Below are 20,836 nucleotides of genomic sequence, written 5' to 3'. Positions count from 1 at the left end.
CATCATATGCTGTTGACGTACTCTCCTCTACAGTCAGTAACCTCCTTCAGATTACATCGTCTGCACAAAATATAATCCACCTGAGTGCGTCTACCTCCACTCTTGTAGGTCACTCTATGGTCCAGCCTCTTCTGGAAGTAAGTGTTCACTACAGCCATTTCCATACTTGCAAAGTTCACCACCATCTGTCCCTCAAAGTTCCTTTCGTGGATGCTGTACTTACCCATCACTTCTTCATCGCCCCTGTTTCCTTCACCAACATGTCCATTACAATCTGCACCAATCACTACTCTCTCTCTGTCTGGGATGCTCAGAACTACTTCATCTAGTTCCTTCCAGAATTTCTCTAACTCTCGGTCACATCCTACCTGTGGTGCATAGCTGCTAATCGCAATGTAGAAAACACCCTCAATTTCAAGTTTCAGTCTCATCACTCAATCTGATCCTCTTTTCACCTCCAAGACATTCTTAGCCAGCACTTTCTTTAAAATAACCCCTTCTCTTTTTCTCTTCCCATCGACAACATGGTAAATAGTTTAAACCCTGCCCCTACATCCCTTGCCTTACTACATTTCCACCTGGTCTCTTGGATCCATTATATATCATCCTTTTTCCTAATCATCATGTCAACCAACTCCTGCTCTTTTCCTGTCATAGTCCCAACATTCAAAGTCCCGACACTCATTTGTAGGCTCTGTGGATTCCTCTTCTTCTTCTTCTTCTTCTTCTGAGGATGAATCTAATTTCCTCCTCCTTTGTCTTCGACCCACAGTAGCTGAATTTCCACTGACGCCTTGCAGGTTAGCGGTGCCAGGGGCGAATGTTGTTAACCCGGGCCACGACCGATCCGGTATGGGATTCTTTAGATGAACGCTTATTTGTTTGGCACAGTTTTTACGCCAGATGCCCTTTCTGACGCAACCTCCTGCATTTATCTGGGCTTGGGACCGGCCTACAGATTGCACCGGCTTGTGCTGCATTTGCCCCCATAGGGCTGCATTGACAAATTTTGCGATTGTCTACACGAGTATCTATCCATCCATCAATTTTCTTTGCGACCTAACCTTACAAGGGTCGTGGGAGTGCAGGAGCTTATCCCATCTTTCAACTGGCAGAAGGCAGGGTACACCATGAACTATTTGCCAGCCAATCGCAGGGAACACAGAGACAAACAGCTGCTCTGACAATCACATCTAAGGGCAATTTAGAGTGTCCAATTAATGTTGCGTGTTTTTGGGATGTGGAACGAAACCGGAGAAAACCCACACAGGCACAGAGAAAACATGCAAATCCCCACACATGCAGGGCCAGGATTAGAACCTGGGACCTCAGAACTGTGAGGTCAACGCATTCCACCGTGGCACCACTTCAGAATCATTCATTGTTTAAAAAACAAAACAAAAAAACTTAATCCATACTTCGTTTTTATAATATGGGTAGAATCAAAATTCTGCACTGTAAAAAAAGGCATTATAAATGGGTTACACACGTTTTCCTGAATTTTGAGGTTAACTTTCTGGGTATTATACATGGGTGCACATGATACACAAATTTCAGTCATACCTTTGAGTTTATGTGAACGTCGGTGACAAATGATACCACTGTGGCCTGTCTTGCTAATAAATCCATTGTCAATTATTAAGAACTGTTAAAATTTATCTGGGAACAGGAGTTTCCTTGATTCTCGGTCATAAGGTCAGGTCCACGAAAAAAAGATTTGTTGGGGGAAACTAAATTATCCAGGTGGAGGACTTTTAACCATTTTATTGGCCCAGTTGAGATAGACTAGGTTCCTTGTGCGTTGCTCACACTGCTCTTTTGGTCGCACATCAGGAGGCAGGAATGTCAAGGTCACCAGGTGTGAGAGGTGTCGTTGAAAAATGTATTTTCATAGGACGCATTCTTTACAGGGACCCACTGTGGATTTTACTTTGTGATCTCATTTTTTTTCTAGTTCCCTGTATCATGCATCCATTGCCAATGTGCATCAACCAAGGACTCTGTGAAGGATAAAGATGCCAAAAAGAAAATCCCCAAGATTTACTTTGGCACACGCACACACAAACAAATTACTCAAATTGTTCACGAGATGAAGCGTACTGCATATTCCTCTGCTCCAATGACCATATTATCCAGCAGAGATCATACCTGTCTCAACGCAGATGTGGCACCTCACTCCAACCGGAATGAACTCTGCAAGGATCTACTCACAGCCAAAGATGTAAGGTCTCATCAGCACCCCACACGCTTAAGTCCTCTTTTTGGTTGTTATATGTAAGATGGCTTTGCATTCTAACCTGAGCTCTGTGCGGGTCTCTTCAAAAATAGTGGTGAACACGTACAGTGAAGAAAATAAGTAATTTGAACACCTTGCTATTTTGCAAGTTCTCCCACTTAGAAATCATGGAGGGGTCTGAAATTTTCATTCGAGATTCATGTCCACTGTAAGAGATAATCTAAAAAGTAAAATACAGAAATCACAATGTATGTTTTTTTTTTGTTTTTTTGTTTTATTTTTTTTTAGCTATTTCTGTGACACAGTTGCAAATAAGTATTTGAACACCTGTCTATCAGCTAGAATTCTGACCCTCAAAGACCTGTTAGTCCGCCTTTAAAAGTCCACCTCCACTCCATGTGTTATCCTGAATCAGATGCACCTCTGTGAGGTCGTTGGCTGCATAGACACATGTCCACCCCATACAATCAGACTCAAACTTGTAACATGGCCAAAACCAAACACCTGTCTAAAGACACCAGAGACAAAATTGTGCAACTCCACACGGCTGGAAAGGGCTACGGAGAAATTGCCAAGCAGCTTGGTGAAAAAAGGTTCACTATTGGAGCAATCTATAGAAAATCGAAGAAGCTAAACATGGCTGTCAATCTCAATCAGAGTGGAGTCCCATGCAAGATATTACCTCGTGGTGTCTCAATAATCCTTAGAAAGGTGAGGAATCAGCCCAGGACTACACGGCAGGACTTGCTCAAGGACCTGAAAAGAGCTCTGACCACCGTTTGCAAGGTGACTGTTAATAATACACTAAGCCGTCATGGTTTGAAATCATGCATGGCACGGAAGGTTCCCCTGCTTTAACCAGCACATATCAAGGCCTGTCTTACATTTGCCAATGACCATTTTGATGATACAAATGAGTCATGGGAGAAAGTTTTGTCGTCAGATGAGACCAAAATTGAACTATTTGGTCATAATTCCACTAACCGTGTTTGGAGGAAGACGAATGATGGGTTCCATCCTAAGAACACCATCCCTACTGTGAAGCATGGGGGTGGTAGGATAATGGTTTGGGGGTGTTTTTCTGTACATGGGACAGGACAACTGCACTATATTCAGGAGAGGATGACCGCGGCCATGTATTCTGATATTTTGGGGAATAACCTCTTTCCCTAAGTCAGAGCATTGAAGGTGGGTTGTGGATGGGTCTTTCAATTTGACAATAACCCAAAGCACACAGCCAGGAAAAACGAAGAAGTGGCTCCGTAAGAAGCATATCAAGGTTCTGGGATGGCCTAGCCAGTCTCCAGACCTGAACCCAATAGAAAATGTTTGGAGGGAGCTGAAACTTCATGTTTCTCAGCGACAGCCCAGAAACGTGTCTGATCTAGAGAAGATCTGTGTGGAGGAGAGCCAAAATCCCTCCTGCAGTGTGTGCAAACCTGGTGAACAACTACAGGAAATATTTGACCTCTGTAATTGCAAACAAAGGCTACTGTACCAAATTATAACTTTGGTCTTCTCAGGTGTTCAAATATGTACTTGCAGCTGTATCACACCAATAAATTAAAAAAAAAATCTTATATTGTGATTTCTGGATCTTTCTTTTAATATTATCTCTCTCACAGTGGACATGAACTTACGATGAAAATTTCAGACCCCTCCATTATTTCTAAGTGGGAGAACTTGCAAAATAGCATAGTGTTAAAATACTTGTTTTCTTCACTGTATCTGCGCAATTGATTTTGGTAAGTGTCAATGTTACCTCCTTTGACATGGTCGTAGTATGGATATACCTTTGAAGTATGGACATGATACAAGCCTTAGTCCGTAGAATTGACTTAAACCTTGAAAAATCTTACAATTTAAGTAATGTAACAACAACAGTAGTTACAAAAATTAATTGTAATAATTCGTTGGTAATGGGGGGAAAAAGAGCTTGTTTTGCATTCTGGTACCTTTTTAGCAAAGAGATCCATGGAAGCCATATATTTTAAAATCTATTTCTGTGATAGCCATATTTTTTGAACCCCAAATACAGATAATAGATATGATTTTTCTTCTGATGGTAACCAATACGGAAGTGTAGTCAGTAACATGACCAGCTTATTTAGTTTGATAAAATTTTATTTTGCTATGTTTAAGACACTGGCATATACTCCTGTCTTAAATGCATATCATTGCATCGTTATTAGTTTGTCGACTTCACGCAAGCACCTGCTGACTTTGCGTTTATTCAGGAGGAAAGCCCGTTTAGATCTGCTCGATACCACAATATTTGTCCAGAATCAGTTGGACACATATGCCATGCTCCATTGATAAAAGACAACTCATTTTAAAATGCATTTACGCTGGCTCTGTTGTGATTTTAAACGATCAGGATACTGATGAAAGTACTGGACCCGCATGGTTTGCAACTGAGGCACCGGAATTAGATGAACCAGCCTATGTACCAGAATCCTGGCGCAAACTTTTTGTGGCATTTAGAGTCTTATGACAAACTCAAACTGAATGGGATCGGCATCAATTGTGCAATAGATGTCTTTTCACGCCTGGTGATATGGCTACATGCTTACTCAACAAAAAGTGATCCAAAGGTAATTGCTGTATACTTAATTAATGAGAGGTCATCAGGGAATGGGCTTTGTGTGTGAATTTGTTTGGACCTTGGCACCAAGATCTGCTTTATCAAGTAAATGCAGAGGTTCTTCAGGCATGACCATCTGGACAGCTTTTCACACAGATGTGCTCTGTATGGATTGAGCAGTCAGAACCAAAGATTGGTGAACTCGTAGGGCTTTTTAACTAAGTAACATGCACAATTTTGGATGAACCTGTTCTAAGATTTGAAAAACTCAGACTTGTTTTCTGGTGACTTCCTGGACAAAAGTATCATTCAGTACGCATCTGTGGAAAATGTGAGGTAACGATTGCAACGCTCCTCACAATTGTCTACCTGCTTCCAAAAGAAGTAGACCCTGTGGGTTAGTTTTGGTGTAGTACTAATACTTAGACATGAGTGTAGATCTTACTCTAGGCTATATTCAAAACCTTAAGATGCCAGTATTGTCAGCATAATATTACTTAAATGGAAATTGTAAAATGAAATTTCTCATTTTATTTAATATCTTAAGCCTACTTCTGCACAGACGTTTACACTGACACTGATTTGTACTCCATATTGGCTACTGAATTGCATCATATAAGATGATTTAATTATTTTTATTTAGAGAGAATTGAAGGAAGTTTTTCACCTCTGGAACACTCACACAATTCACCCATGCAGAAGTCCTGTATCTCCAGGTGGGCGCCCACTGATGATGTACACCCTCCCTGAACTTTTTGAGCCACGGAGTACTTGAAAGTGATATTTCAAGAAAAGATAAGAGGTCTGCAGATGGGAATGCCTTCAGAGAGGACCACACCCCTGGAATGATAGTTTGTTCTCTTGCCAGTCTAAATCAGTCTTCATCCACCCACCTATCCAGAGGAAGCCATCGAGCTTTACATGTTCTTGCGTGCAGATTTAACTTTTGTTGCCATTTACGTCTTCATGCTGACAAATATGACAACTTTCAAGGACAGCGGAGAAGAAAGAAGGTGAATGAAGGAAACAGGAGTGTGTGTTTACTCACAGCAGAGACCGTGATGCAGTTGTGAAGGCTAGCTACTTCATTGGTAATGTAATTGGAATGGCTTCAAAACCATTTGAGTGAATTTGTAAAAACTTGTATGGTGAAGGCAGTGGAGATTTTACGATTATAACCCTGATAAGAAACACTTGCAGCCGGCTTTCCGGTCTTTCAGTGGATTTGGACAGCAGTTACAGCACAAAGTAAAGTCATTTATTGTGTTTTCAGTTGCAATTGATGAAGGACGTGATGAAGGAATTGATCTTGGACAACTGGCCATTATAATCCGTGAAGTTGATGCCACATTGACAGTCACCGGCAAGCTCGTGGAGAGTGTGCCAATGAAAGATACAACCACAGCATCTGATAATAATTTCACTGCACACATCGTAGTGTGGGTCCGTGGTGTCAGCCTGGCGACAGATGGTGTGCCCTCAATGATTGGTAAACAAAAAAACAGGTGTTGTCACAAAGTTCAGAGAGTGAGAGTGCAACTTTCAAATAGAGGACGTGGTTTTTGGACTGTTGACTGTCGCGCCAGGAGGCTTTGTGTTGCATTCATTAAAGATTGAGAACATCATGAAGGTGTTATCAAAACTGTTAATTTCATCCAATCCAGAAGCCTGAATACTCTCTCTCAGCTCTCTCCTCTCTCTCTCTCTCTCTCTGCTCTCTCTCTCTGCTCTATCGCTCTCTCTCTCTCTCTCTCCTCTCTCTCTCTCTCTCTCTCTCTCTCTCTCTCTACTCTCTCTCTCTCTCTCTCATCTCTCTCTCTCTCTCTCTCTCTCTCTGAATCAGAATAGAGCATCTAGGGCCTGCCATACCATTCTCAGGTAAAGTGGTTTAGCCAATGTGGAGTGCTGACAAAGAGAAAAGGGCAAACCAGTGATAAAATTACATTCACAGAATTGATGCAGGACCTTGCATTTATGGGGAAGTTACAAAGCACCTGAGTAACTTCAACAAACAGCTGCTAGGGGACAATGAAGTTGATATGCAATATGATGACCGTATGAGCTGCTCTTGCATTTGTTTGTCAGCCTTCACAGACTTATTTCATTCAATCCCCTTATGTACTGATGTAAAAATCGCAAACTGGTTCTCTGCTGAAGTAGCTGGAAAAGCTGTCATCTTAATCACCTTTTGTGTTGTTGATGCCAAACCTGCTGAGGAAATTCAAAATCTTGAAAATTGTTCTGAATCATTTCATTGATGTGGAAATTTTTAATTCTGATGTTTTGGCCATGGTAAAAGAGGAAACTTCATACATTTTGGAATGAAGGAAATTGGAATTACAAATTCAGATTGAAAGAGAGATGAAAAAAGAAATAGAAGTTAGAAAATTAGAATTTAAAAAGGCTGATAAAGAGATTGAACTTGAGAAACTTGAAAGTTCCTCTCCGTCCTCAGTTCTTCATATTTTGACATTACAAGGCATGCCAGAATGGTTCCTTCTTTCAATGAGAACGAAGTTAAGTACCACATCAAGAAAGTAGATGAAAATCTCGAAAGTCATGGACTGTGCTATTCCAAACTGTCTTAAAGGGGAAAGCTCAGGATGCATATTCGGCCCTTTCTCTCGAGCAGAGTTCTGAATATGATATTGTCAAAAAGACCCCTTCTGAAAAATTATTTTAGTGAAACTTACCGTCAGAAATTTTTAAACGCTCATAAAGGGGACAATGAGAGTTTTGTAGTTTGCGAGGGAAAAGGAAACTTTGTTTGGTAGGTGGTGTAGTTTAAAAGAGGTTTCAGATATTGAGGGTTTGAGGCGATTAGTTTTGACGGAGGATTTTAAGCAGTGTGTTCTTTCTGATCTCAAGACTTATTTGGATGAACAGAAGGATAATGTCTAGCATGATGCAGCAGTGTTGCCAGATGATTTATTTTTTTTGACTCACAAGATCTTTTCGATCTCCCGGCGATTCCAAGTTTTCTCGCCAAAAGGACTTTTTGTCTGGTAAGACTACTTATCATACAGGGTCAAGTGATAAAGCAGGTTCAAATTCTTCTGACAAGCAGTCTTGTCTGTGCTTATTGTAAGAAGCCTGGCCACTTGATTTCTTTTTTTTTGCCAAAAGCTCAAGTACAAAAATCAGCCCACTGGTTCCCCAAATGCTTTAGTATCTATTGCACCTATGCCTTTCATTTCAGGTGGTTCTGAGTTTTGTTTGACAATAAACTTTCAGAATCTGACGTTCCAAAGGAGTATTTGCCTTTTAGTCACTGGTTTGGTTTCACATTATGGGGGATAATTCTACCCCACGGCCAGTTACCATTCTAAGGGACCCTGGGGCTCTTCACTCTCTGATTTTGAAGGATATTTTGACTTTTCCTGCAGTCTTCAGCGAGCTCAGATGTTATTCTTCTCGGTATAAGTGGCAGCTCTCTTGCTCTTTTGCAGTTTGTGAATTTGACATCAAATCTGATTTCTGACACTATCACAGTTGATGTTCTTGACGCTCTTCCACTTTCGGGTGTCGATTCGTTGATCGGCAACTATCTTATGGGAGCTCGACTTGGCACTGATCCGATTACTGTCATTGTTTCTCTGGCGTATTCACTCAGTACAGAGATGTTGGAGTCTGACTTTCCGGCTACTTTTCCGTCCTGTGCAGTGACTTGTTCAATGTTGAAAGACATTTCTTCCAGGACTTATTTGCTGAATGATTCCATTTATGAATTGTCAGATTTATTTATGGTTCATTCTTTGCCTCTGAGGCTGATGACTTATTTTCGAAGGGGAGTAACTCTTAATGTCTCAGTAAGTCTGACAATTTTTTGGGTGGTTATCACATTTTGTCTAGAAAGCATCTTATTAGTGCAGAGTAACGATGCGGAAATGGAGCAGTTGGCAAGTAATGCTGTTTCTTTTGAAGAAGCTAGTAATAATCCAGTTTATTGCTTCCAGGATGGTGTTTTGGTGAGGAGGTATAGGTTGCCGGACATTCCTGCGGAGGATGAATGGAAATTACATCATTAAATTGTGTTTCCAAAAGTTTTTTCAGGATCATGTACTTTAATTGGCACATGAAAATCCCACGACAGGTAATTTGGGGGTAAACAAAATCTGTGCACGTTTCTTTTGGCCCATCTTAAGGAAAGAGGTTTCTGAATTTTGTAAGACCTGTCATGCATGCCAAATTATTGGTAAACCAAATCAGACATTTCCTCCTGCTCCTTTAAAACCTATACCGGCTTTCGAGGAACCTTTCAGTTATCTTTGATTGTGTTGGTCCACTGCCTAAAACCAGATCTGGTAATCATTATCTTCTCACTATCATGTGGTTCTCTAGCAGATTTCCTGAGACTATTCCTATTTGTCGGATTGTTGCTCCTATGATTATCAAGGCTTTGATCAGGTTTTCCACCTTAGTTAGGTTGCCAAAAGTTGTCCAGTCTGATCAGGGGTCAGATTTTATGTCAAATGTGTTTTAACAGCAATGTATAAGTTGGGCATAAACAGGTTAAGTCTAGTGCTTATCCAGAGTCGTAGGGAGCATTAGAGAGGTTTCATAAAACTTTGAAAAATATGATTAAGACTTATTGTTTTGAGACGGAGAAATATTAGGAAGACAGTGTGCATTTGTTGTCGTTTTCTGTCAAGAAATCAGTTCAAGTTTAGGGTTCAGTCCCTTTGAGCTTGTTTTTGATCACAGTGTACTCGAACCACTAAAGCATCTGAAAGAGCGATGGCTCAGTCTCTATCCTTAGATAAACCTTTTGGACTATTTCTACCTTTCGGAACAGGCTTTTGAAGGCTTTTGAGTTGGCCCAATAAAACTTAAAAACTTATCAAGCCAAAATGAAACTAAATTATGACAAAAAGTCAAAAGAATGAAGTTTTATTCATGGTGAAAAAGTGTTAGTCTTACTTCCCATTCCTGGCCAAGCACTCAGAGATAGATATCAGGTTCCATATCTGATAAACAAAAAGGTTAGTAACACAGACTTTGTCTTGACTCCTGACTGTCTTAACACACGAAGGTTATGTCATGTGAACATGATTAAGAAATATCATGATAGACTTAAAAAAAAAAAAGTCTGTTGTATTGCCAAACACTCTCCCCAGTTACTAATTGTTGATGATTATGTAAATGACAATGTTGATGATGTTAGCAATGTTAGGTTGATTTGAGTGATAATGCTTCACCAAAGTTGTTCAATTCTGTGTTAGCTCACCTTGATGAGAAATTGACACATTTGTCTGCTGAACAGAAAGCTTAAAATGTCACCTTTGATTTTAGAGTTCTCTCACCTATTTCCTGATGTTCCTGCCCACACAGATGTAGTTAGTTATGATATATATGTGGGCGATGCTGTGTCTGTGCAATAACATCCATCTTGAAAGAATCTTGCGAAAAGTGAAATTCTGCAGGGAAATTGATTGTCAATCTTGCGAAGTGCAAGTTTGGAAAAGCCCAAGTTGTATTTTTTTGGCCATTTTGTAGGGCACGGCCTGCCTGGTACAAACAGATGGTGTTAAAGTTGAGGCTATTGCACATTTCCCAGTTCCACAGTGTCAGAGAGAACTCATGGGATTCGTGGGTATGGCAGGCTATTATAGGACAGTTTGCCAAAATTTCTCTGACGTTGTATCTCCACATACTAACCTTTTCAGAGAACAGGTTTAGATTTCGGTGGTATACCAGTGTTCAAGCCGCATTTGAAAGAGTTAAAGCCATACGCATGAATTCTCCAGTGTTGCAGGCACCCAACTTTGAGAAACTATTTAAATTGCAAATCGATGCAAGTTATGTAGATCCAGGTAGTGTCTTGATGCAAGAAGATATCTCAAGTCTTGAGTGTGTGAGCGAAAATGTATTACTTTTCCAAAAAGTTGGATCAGCACCAAAGAAATTATTCAACCATTGAAAAGGAAACTCTGGATCTTTTATGAGCTTTGCATCATTTTGAAGTGTACTTAGGTACTACCACATTTTACCATTGAAGTCTTTATTGATAACAATCCCTTGATTTTTCTTCACAAAATGAAGAATAAAAATCTGAGATTTATGAGGTGTTATTTGAGTTTGCAAGTCTTGAGATCAAGCACATTAAAGGTAGAGACAATGTTTGTGCTGTTGCACTTTCCAGTGTAAAATTGCTGTTTAATGCTGCAATTGTACAGTATTGTATTTTTCTCTATTTCCAATTCTGTAATTTGTTTCATGTTTGAATTGTTGCTTCGTTATATTACAACAGCTTCTTTGTGACTTTTCCTTAAGAGGAGAGTGTGTTGACTGTCTATTTTTACTTATTTAATCTTTATTTGTTGTCTTTTTCTGTTTTACGTCCTTTATTTCTTACGTACTTTCTTTATTAAGTCATGACCCGGACCTTTTGTTTTACGTTCTGAAAGGAGACTTTTTTTGTTGGACGCGGATCTTTCTGGAACTTTTGAGAAGTGGCTATTTAAGGATGAGAGGTTTCGGCGATGCTTCTTGCAACTACCGCTGCTTTGGACAAGTAACGACTCTCTTTCTGTCACCCTGCCTACTGCCTCTCGTCATTTGGACTTTTCTGGAACATTCACTGGAAATAACATTCGCCTACCTGGACATTAGTTTAGACTTTGGTGACTATACGTTGTTTGGCTTGTTAGCTTGTGTTACATGCAACTAATTTGTCTACCTCTATTTTGTGCTAGTTTGCTATTGTATTGTGTGTGATTAAATTGTTTTAAACACAGTACAACTGCTTTGTTATATATTGCTGGTTTGACCAAGGGGCTTTGTTCTAAAGTCACAAGTAACACATGGAATTTCATCAACACTTCTTTTATTTTGGCTGACAGAATAGTGGGTGCCTCCTCCTCTATTCTGGAAACTGCTCCTGCATTGCCATGTGTTGCATCGCCCCCAGATCCTTTAACTCCTCCGTCAAAAGATCCTAGTGGTGCTCCTGAATGTCAAAAGATCCTCGTGGTGCTCCTGAACTAACTCGTCAATGTCCTCATCAGCCTTTCCCTGTGAAACAGTTTTCTCAACTTCAGGTTGAACCTCCTCTTTAAACCAAGATACAGTACAGGATGTTTACTTTTGGTGAAATTCAGCGCCATTTTTTCCCTTTTGTATCCCGAGTCTTATTCATAACTAGACTTTTTTTTTTTTTTTCCGGGAAGAAATTTTACAACCTCAGTTTTTCGTTAGAGATATTCATAAGTTGCGGTATGACTGTATCTTGTGTTAGCACCGTTCTTACTCCCATGCGTTACATAAGATCAAGAAACTCTTCCTCATTATCGCCAGTAACCGCTTCTTGCAAAGCAGTGGCCAAAAGATGAAGCTCAGATTGACTAAGATACAACATCAGTGTCAATCAGTAAATCAGATACAACAGAGTGTTCACCAAATATGATGGCTGCTGTAAAGGCTTGTGCAAGCTGAAATGGAAAAAAGCCATGTTCTTTGTCTCTTGGCTGATATCCTGCCAACAGATTTCAATTCTCCCTTTTGCCAGTTCGAGGAGAGTGTTGGAACTCACATCTGCACCAGGCCAGTGTATATATCCCTAGAAGACACCCTCAGCATGTGCCCCCGTTTTATCAAAAAGCCATATTTCAATTTGTCATCACGGCTTAAATTTTTGAATTAGGGAATCAGTTACTCAGTCTAGTTTCACATTCATATTTATGTGGTGCCCAGCTCATCATCTTACATTGTGTGGATTTGATAGTCATTGCAATGTGTTTTCCATATCACCTGCTCCACCTTTTCCATTGTTTGTTTCTTCTGTCCACATTTTGAGTTTTCCTGTTGCTTATTTGATAGTATGTTAGCTCCTTCCTCTCAGTCATCTCCACCGGTTAGGGGCTGGTTAAACAAATATAATCTTAACAAAGTTTATTTGTGCGTGTCATAATACTCCTGCACACTTACAACATATTCTTCCTGAACGTTAATTGTCATGTCTAAGCTCTTCAGATTTTCCCATTGTTGATTTCTCATTCAGGAAAAACTGTTTTGCTTGAGACAGGATTTCAGTTTTAGTGGCATTATAATATCCATTACTCTCGTTCCTCCACTGTTGCGCTTTTTGACTTGCATGTTGTCATGTATCCAACTTAATTATATTTTTCTGGTTGTCTTCCAGGCTCACCTATTTGTTAGGTACATGTTTGTTGGTTTCACTGTATTCTCTCATTCTCCCTCAAAAGCATGATCACAGGTTTTGTTGCCGATTTTTTCCCATTTTCTTTGTATGTTTTTGGAAAAAGGAACATCTATTTGTATCATCTATTCTCTGTTTTTCCATTGAGAAATGCCTTGTAGCAATCCTATCACCATAGACTGGAATGTAAGAGCCCAAAACAGCATATATTTCTCCAATTATTGAGTTGTCAATCTACATAAAACAAAAGACAACATTAGACATGATGAAACAAAATATTATCCCCAATTCTCAAACAACAGATAACACAATGGACAGTGTAAGGAAAAAAAAGATTTTAAAGCCGGCAATATTGTTACTGCAGTTTTATAACAGACATTTACGTTTACAGTTAAGTTTCTCATAAAGAATGCTCAAGCCATATCTTAGAGAACCCGATGACCCTCCATGTGAAACATCTTGTTCACTTCAGAGAGTCAAGCATACAGCTGTTTGCTGAGGTTCATTTTTTTTGTTGTTGCAAGTTCACAAATGACCTTTTCCTGCTACAGCATCTACAAACACTTGAGTCTTGCCGATGCTATACATGGGTCAGTAAGTCTTTTTCATTGCTAAATTGTGGTAGTTTCAGGGCTCCAACTATTAATTCATTTTTGAATCTATTATTCCACCCATTACCCCATCAATTTATAGAAAAAAAAAAATCAGAATGAACAGGAAATGATGCATACCATGCAAATTGAGCAATCATTGCCTCGAGTTAATTCAACATGATATGCTGGATATTAAAATTGTGTATAGTATTTGACTTCTGATACCATGTAAATTATCTGCATAACCAAAACACGGACAATGCAACTGAATGATCAAAATTGGTTTGTTGCACATTTCTATATCCTGCACAAAGCTATATCTATTGCTTACAATAATTCAAATACATCATTTTGCTTCAGTTTGTCATCTACATGTCTGCATAATAACTGGTCAGTGATTTTACTTTAAGGCACAAAAATATAAGTGACAAGTATTTGGAATTAAATGATTCAGTATCGTCCATCCATTTTCAACACCGCTTAACCTGGTTAGGGCACTGGAGCCTTTTCCAGTTTACTTTGAGCAAAAGGCAGACACCCTGGACTGGTCATCAATCACAGGCCACATATCGACAGTTACTGAGTGGCAACCAAACCCATGCTGCGTTTACCAAAGTCAGACGAATTTACCTTTTTTTTTTTTTTAAAAAAAAAGCTCTGTACATACCTACCTTTCATTTTGTCAGATTCCACTTAAGGGAGCATTAAATTGGCAAATTGTGAGAAGAAAATGGGGGTTTCATTTAGCATAAACCCAACAATGGAATCCCCAGCAATTAGACTCTGCCAAGGAATTGAAAAAGTGCTGAACTGATAGTTGTTTACCAAAGTTATTTGAAATGAGGTTGCACCTCTTTATCTTGTGTGGTAGGCATAGTTGACTGAGTATAATTATTGGTTCTGTTGTTATGTATTTTTGTTTTACAGGTGTCCAAAAGTAGCATATGAACAAAAATATCATTACGGCTGTCAATGTTGCAGCCCAACATGCTATCATATCATTTAGCCATTTTGAAGTCATGTCGACCAAGTCACCCCTAAATGAGTCAAGTGTCTTTTAAATCTTCACCACCCTTCAGGTATTTTCAGATACAATAAATCTGCACCCACCGTATGCTGGTCTTTGCTCACCTTTCCCCTTGGGTGACTCATTTGAGATGACCTTTTACAGTGTGTATGGTGTATCCACCTGTTTCATTCTGCTATTTTGTCCATGTCATTCACCTCTTGCTCAGTCTACACCAGTGTTTGGGTAAAACTGCATGTACAGTAGATGTTAATTCATAAACAGACATAGGATGAATAGACAAATGGCAGTAATAAGGTTATTAAAGCATAGTAACTTGTTACATTTTTTTTTTCATGATGGTGTAGTGCAGGGATATCAAACTCATTTCTCTTGCGGGCCACGTTGTAGTTCGGGTTTCCCTCAGAGGGACATTTCGAGTGAAGGCAGCGTGGGATCGATTCCCGCTCAGTGATGGTGTCAACATCTGCACTGCGACTGGCTGGCGACCAGTTCGGGGTGTAGTCTGCCGCTGCCTGAAGTTAGCTGGGATTGGCTCCAGCTCTCTCTCCGAATAAATGCAGAAGTGTTGCGTCAGGAAAGGCATCCAGTGTAAAAACTCAAAAAGACAGTTACTGCCGCACCACTATGACAATGGTACAAAAATGGCTTTACACATCAATGCTGATAAAATTCCCAATTTGTTTCTAGTCCTATCAAATTGATGCATGTGAAATTTCCTAGTGACATGTCATTAGAAAAGTTTTTTTGTTTTTCAAGAGAAGTTAATGTATGCACAGAATCCCCCAGCTTTTTTTTTTTTTTTCTTTTTTTTTTGCATTCGTTATCATTTAATAGCATTGGTATTATCTCTGGATCTGTGCAAACAACACAATCTTTTGGACACATTTTTTGTATGTAGTTATCCAATTTTTTTAAAATTATTTTATTTTATCAATTTTTTTGGGGTGGGACCTTGAGTGGTTCCCACAGGTTCCACTCGAACAGAAAAATGAAAATAACGGGTAGTCTTTTCATCCAACACCCAACAGTAAAATTTAACGGTTTAATTGCCATTATGACAGCAGTCTCACTCCCATGTAGAACCGGACAACAGCGACCTTGGCAGTGGGAAAGAGAACAGCTATCTTACAAGTGGCCAATAAAACCAAATTAGTTTTGTTTGTGTTGACAATGGTTTCAAAAGCAAAAACTTTCCTACAATGAACAAATGAACTCAAGTACCCCTTTTTGCAATTTTTTAAGCTGTTTTGGGTTGTTAACTCCTGAAAGGGACTCACTTGTTTTTTTTTCCCTTCATCATTCGTCTATCTCTCATTCTGTGGCAAATATTGGTAATTTGTATGGTCTCCCAAACAGTGTTTTGAATGGAATGAGACCTTTACGTGCTTGTAATGTATGGATAGTTAGACTAAATCTATCATTGTGTCCAAATTGCCCTTATGTGTGATTGTGAGTGCGGCTGTTTGTCTCCATGTGACCTGCAGTTGGCTGGGAACCAGGTCAGGGTGTTCCTTGCCTCCTGCCCATTGACAGCTGGGATAGGCTCCAGGCCCTCCCCGCTACCCTTGTGAGGATAAGCGGCTAAGATAATGGATTGAGGGATGAATGGATGTGCAGCTTGAGTAATGTAGTACCTTGTTTTCCCCACATTTTTAGTTCTGCTGGTAAGCTTTTTTGTTGCATTTTGTTTAACACATAATCTCAAAGTATGTCTTCATTTGTTTCATGGTCAGGTAATCCCATAAAGGTTTTGGCTGCTGCTTCTTTTGCTGTTTTATCTGTAAATCCATTTCCTAATGATTCTTTGTCGGTTTTTGATGTGTGTAGTTTACATTTACATATGGCTACTTCTTTTGGTAATTGAACTGCTATGAGCAAATTTTGTCGTAGCTCTGCATGTGTCACTGTGTTCTGTTGTTGTTGCTATTCCTTTTATTTTTCCAGTATTGTCTGTGTAGATTGTGATACCACCGTGAATACAGCAGCATCTGGTCTCAGATTAAGACTGTCCAATAAGATAGTCTGTACAGTTCAATCGTCCCAATCCAAATGTGGTTCTTTTTCTGTCCAATCAGGAACATTTCGTACTACCAAAACAAATTGTCCCAAACTCTTCCACTCCTGTTGTAATGACGTGTGTGGTGGTGTCCATTCCTTGTGTAGTGCATTTAGTTACTAGTCAGTCAGTCTTGTTCCTGTCACCACGACTGATATACCATCTGAGTACTGATTATCATGATTTTGTCTGGTGGGGGCTGTTATAAGTTTATCTTATACTACATTGTCACATGCAATGAGTCACTTCCTACGTCATTTTGTGGTTGTTCAATCACGTCTTGAGCTGTTTGCAGCAAGAAATCTCCTGTTCTTGTGGGAGGTTTGTTTGGAATATCTAAGGTGTAATATTAGAGTGCTGGATTCCTATTTTGTAAGATATTTAACTGTCCTCCCAGTAATTCCTTTTTTTCTTTTTACTTCTATTTTTATTGTCAGAGAGGGAATTAAGCCCAGTCCTAGTTTCAGCAAGCCATCTCTTCCCAACAAACGTACGGGGCAAATTAAAAAGTTGCATTTTGGAAGCATTAGTTGTGACATTTTTGATGTGAGATGGCTGCTCTCTTCCTCATCTTCGGCCACAATTATTGAATGTTTTGGATAAAGCTCCATAAATTTTTCCTTCCTCTGTCAGAATGGTGTCAACTTTCTTTTTCTTATTTTGTAGCACTCTTTCTGCGTGTAGTGCTTGGTTAACGTAATGTTACAGGCTGCCAGTCGGTTTGTCAACCCAATGTTTTTCAATCCATTGTTTTGTAGGATTATTTGAATTTGCATGAAGAGCATTTTTTAATTGCCCTTGATACTCACTCCCTGGAGTGTGATCTTCAGGAATGCCACAGTTTGCTTTAAAACATCCAGTCATTCCAATTCTATATTCTTCAAATGGTTCATTTTATTTTGCTCTTCCAATGGCAGAACAATTTGCTTTTTTTCTAAATCTAGCAGAGGTGCGCGATATTAACCCTCGAACTCCGTTTCTGTGAGAAAGTACTTTGCTGCCATCCAAATTTATTGTACTTCCACACCATTTAAGTGGTAAGATTTTCTCAACTCTTGCGTTCCCTGGACGAATTATGTTACATCAACTTTATGAGATGTGATATTATTTTATCCTGCAGGTTAACTATATATATTTTTTGTGTGTATGTTGAACTGGCCAGAAAAATATTATCCACAAATTTAGATGTTTTGTTTTCGTAGGACTTTTGCTTTCTACAAACTTCTAGTCCTTACACATTTTTTTCCCAGATGTTCTGTTTCAACTATTTTGCTATTTATCAACTATTTTGCTATTTGTTTTTCCCCTGTTGAAGTCAGCGGTTCACCTAGGGTGAGTATACTGACTTCCCCTGAACAGGATGACAATTACGGTCCGTTTGAGGTAATTCTCAAGCTTCTACCACAAGTGGCGGAGAATTCTTACCTCTGCATCCTCAAACAGTTGTCACTCAATTTCCTGTTCAAATGAGGTAGCCAACCTCCACTCACACTTTTACACATGCACACATATCACGGACCTCACGTACAGGACACACCTTGCCCTTTTCTCAGTTTTATAGACTAATTAGTCTACTCGATAGTGACTAGTATTCTCAAGGTTTGGTTCTGCTGCAGTCACCCAGACGCGCATTCACTCATTCCTCATGAGTGTGGGAGTTTCCTACTCACCAGAGATGCCTTCACTTCCTTCGGCTTCTCGTCAACCCTCAGCCTCCAGGCGCAAAGTCGAGGCCCAGTCCGGGAAAGGGTCTCAAGTGCCGTGGCCACGGTCTTTGCCTGGACCCCGACTCGGCCCCTGGAAACCTCAGGTATCTTGAGATCCGGCTCGAAGGACCAAGTAAATGTCAGGTTCACCAATCAGACATTCATTAAACAGGACAAAAAAGGAAGCAAAGACACCAGTTCAAGTCTCGCGAGAGGAGAGGAGAGGAGAGGAACTGTCTCGTACAATTCACCACTGCATTCTCTGATTATCCTCTCCTGAGCACTTCAATTTATTTAGTTTTAAGACGCCCCTTATTTACATGGATGTTACAAAAAGGAGACGACAAGCAAAACAGTTTGAAACAAGGTGTACATGTTTGTTCATATGCATGTGCATGTGTGGAAGATTGCTGAGTACGTGTGTGCTCATCATTTCTTTAACAGGCAGCAGTTCTAACAGTTCTGATGATTAGATGTATTTGTTCTTGCTATCTCCTCCTAGGAGGCTGCCGCGTTATCTAGAGCAGAGCAAAGAATTTCTTTATTGGAAGCAGATGTATGATAATTATGATCACAATTATTCCTCCACAAATCATCGCACAAGGTCTGGGGTTAGCATGAGGACCGACTCTTCCCCCAGAGATTCTTGTGTAATTAGGCTACAGGTCTTGTTCTTTGGAGTATACCGTTGCTTTAAAATGGTACTTAACCCAGTAATTCTGCATAGTGTTTAGGGAGTGTATCACGAACTTTGTCATCTTTTGTTGTTGTGTTGCTGGAATTTTTGATAACACACAGGAAAAAACAGGTCATTTCTTGACAGTACATCAGATAAAGACACACGCCCCCACTGCTGTCGGTGTCTGCAAAAAACTTCACTTATGCTTATTCAACTCAAAACAGTGAATTTTCATGGCGGGAGATGAAAAACCTGATATACAGCAACATTCTGACGTGCTGTGAGCAAATGGATGAATTTGTAAATTTCATGTTTCAGATGTCAGTGGCACTTTAGTCCCCACCACCAGAATGTCTTCTGTATTTTTTCCAATTTAAAATTCACCCCGTGGGCCAAAATGGGCTGAGGGTTTGACACAACTGGTCTAAAATGTATTGGTAAAAGTATAATCATATATGCATTTGATTGTAAAATATAGATGAGAAAATAATTTTAAAATCAGTATCTATCACCAGGAAAAAAATGACCTGTTACTTCCATGATCTTGCTTCATTTTATGAATGCTCTCCTCTTGAACACCTCTGTTGCTAGAATTTCCCACAGAGCATCATCTTCTGGGAGCCGAAGGGTTGAGGATGTAGCCTTTGGAATGCTGGCAATGAAAATGTCATAACAAAGCATCATCTGTATATTAATAATTTGAAAGTGAACCTGTCATCAAACATTTTAACGTGCTCACTCAAATAACCACCAAAATGGATTTATGGTGTGTTCTTGTGTCATGAAAGCCTTGACTAGTTATTCATAAACAATAACGTTATACAACTCTAATAGAGGAAAAACGAAACGGCTCAATGTGGGCTTTTATCAGTTTTGTTGCGAATAAGATTTAAATAGTCTACTGCCAACGTTGTTGTATTTACATCCTTACGAGGCACATGTTAAACAACTTACACTGTTACTATGCCTCTTTAGTATAGCTGTATAATTGGCATTTAAAATAACGTTACAACAAATGTCTTCTACTTAAGGAAGCGTAGTGCTATTGTGTACAAGTGTTATGATGAAAAGAACATTATCAAGTTAAGGAAGACCAATGAACAACATCAGCAAAACATGCCGAGATGGAGTTCGCCATTTTACTTGTATGCAGTGTAAAACAACAATTTGGATTACCATACAATGTTACTAATTGTGTGGCTTACCTTAAAGTGTATGAATCGTCAATTTTCCAACACAAATTCTCTTATATAGATGTAAATATATGTTCAACAGTACCATAAAATTCATATCTTGTTCAATGTTTTTACTGAAAAATGTAAGTATTTATGAATTAAAATATGCGAACTTTGACCTAGTTTCCGGAACCTGAAAAACGCCTCCTTTCCTGTAGCTTACTGCTGATGTCACAGCGAGAAGAGCTGCTGTTGTGGGACTAGCTTATAGTCGTAGAATTGCCTGTTGACACCGAAGGGAAAAACACATTTGTTTCATAGGTTCTTGTGAGTTCGATGTGTCCCAATAACTTTTGGGGGGGTTATTCAGAAAAACTGGATTTTTTTTGTTTGTTTTTATTCAAGTGAATGCAATACGCTTCCGGAAACCAATGATCAATATTTCTTTACAATTAATGCGACTTCTGGTTCTCCTTAGTTTTGCTGATGGATATTTAGTGAAGTTGATTATACGAGGTGAGGTGAAGCAGAAAGGAGGCCTTGAGGTTTCCATTTATTTAAAACTGATTGGAGGTCAGTCTTGTTGCAAAGACAAACATGGTCAATACAGCAAGACTCG

General features: G+C 39.4%; 1 protein-coding gene and 1 long non-coding RNA gene across 9 annotated transcripts in view; one reads left to right on the top strand and one right to left on the bottom strand.

Annotated features, from left to right (window-relative positions):
* The window catches only part of brip1 (BRCA1 interacting helicase 1), a 155,035-nt gene that overhangs the window by 41,833 nt on the left and 92,366 nt on the right, over positions 1–20,836 (top strand). For 4 of the 6 annotated variants that reach the window (XM_061826741.1, XM_061826743.1, XM_061826740.1 and 1 more), the window contains exon 5: positions 1,955–2,221. The exons of the other annotated variants lie outside the window; for them this stretch is intronic. In XM_061826741.1, the coding sequence (XP_061682725.1) occupies positions 1,955–2,221 (267 nt within the window). The remainder of the gene's footprint in view (positions 1–1,954; positions 2,222–20,836) is intronic. 6 annotated transcript variants of the gene reach the window in all.
* LOC133504484 (uncharacterized) overlaps positions 11,665–20,836 on the bottom strand; it is a 61,083-nt gene continuing 51,911 nt past the window's right edge. For 2 of the 3 annotated variants that reach the window (XR_009795972.1, XR_009795973.1), the window contains one exon: positions 18,102–19,694. This is a non-coding gene — a long non-coding RNA (uncharacterized LOC133504484). Of the gene's footprint in view, positions 11,835–18,101; positions 19,695–20,836 lie in introns of those variants that run through there. The other variant, XR_009795974.1, reaches the window with a different exon arrangement.

The sequence above is a fragment of the Syngnathoides biaculeatus genome, chromosome 8 (assembly GCF_019802595.1).
Source record: "Syngnathoides biaculeatus isolate LvHL_M chromosome 8, ASM1980259v1, whole genome shotgun sequence".
Lineage (NCBI taxonomy): Eukaryota > Metazoa > Chordata > Actinopteri > Syngnathiformes > Syngnathidae > Syngnathoides > Syngnathoides biaculeatus.
This window is presented reverse-complemented; position numbering and strand designations above follow the sequence as displayed.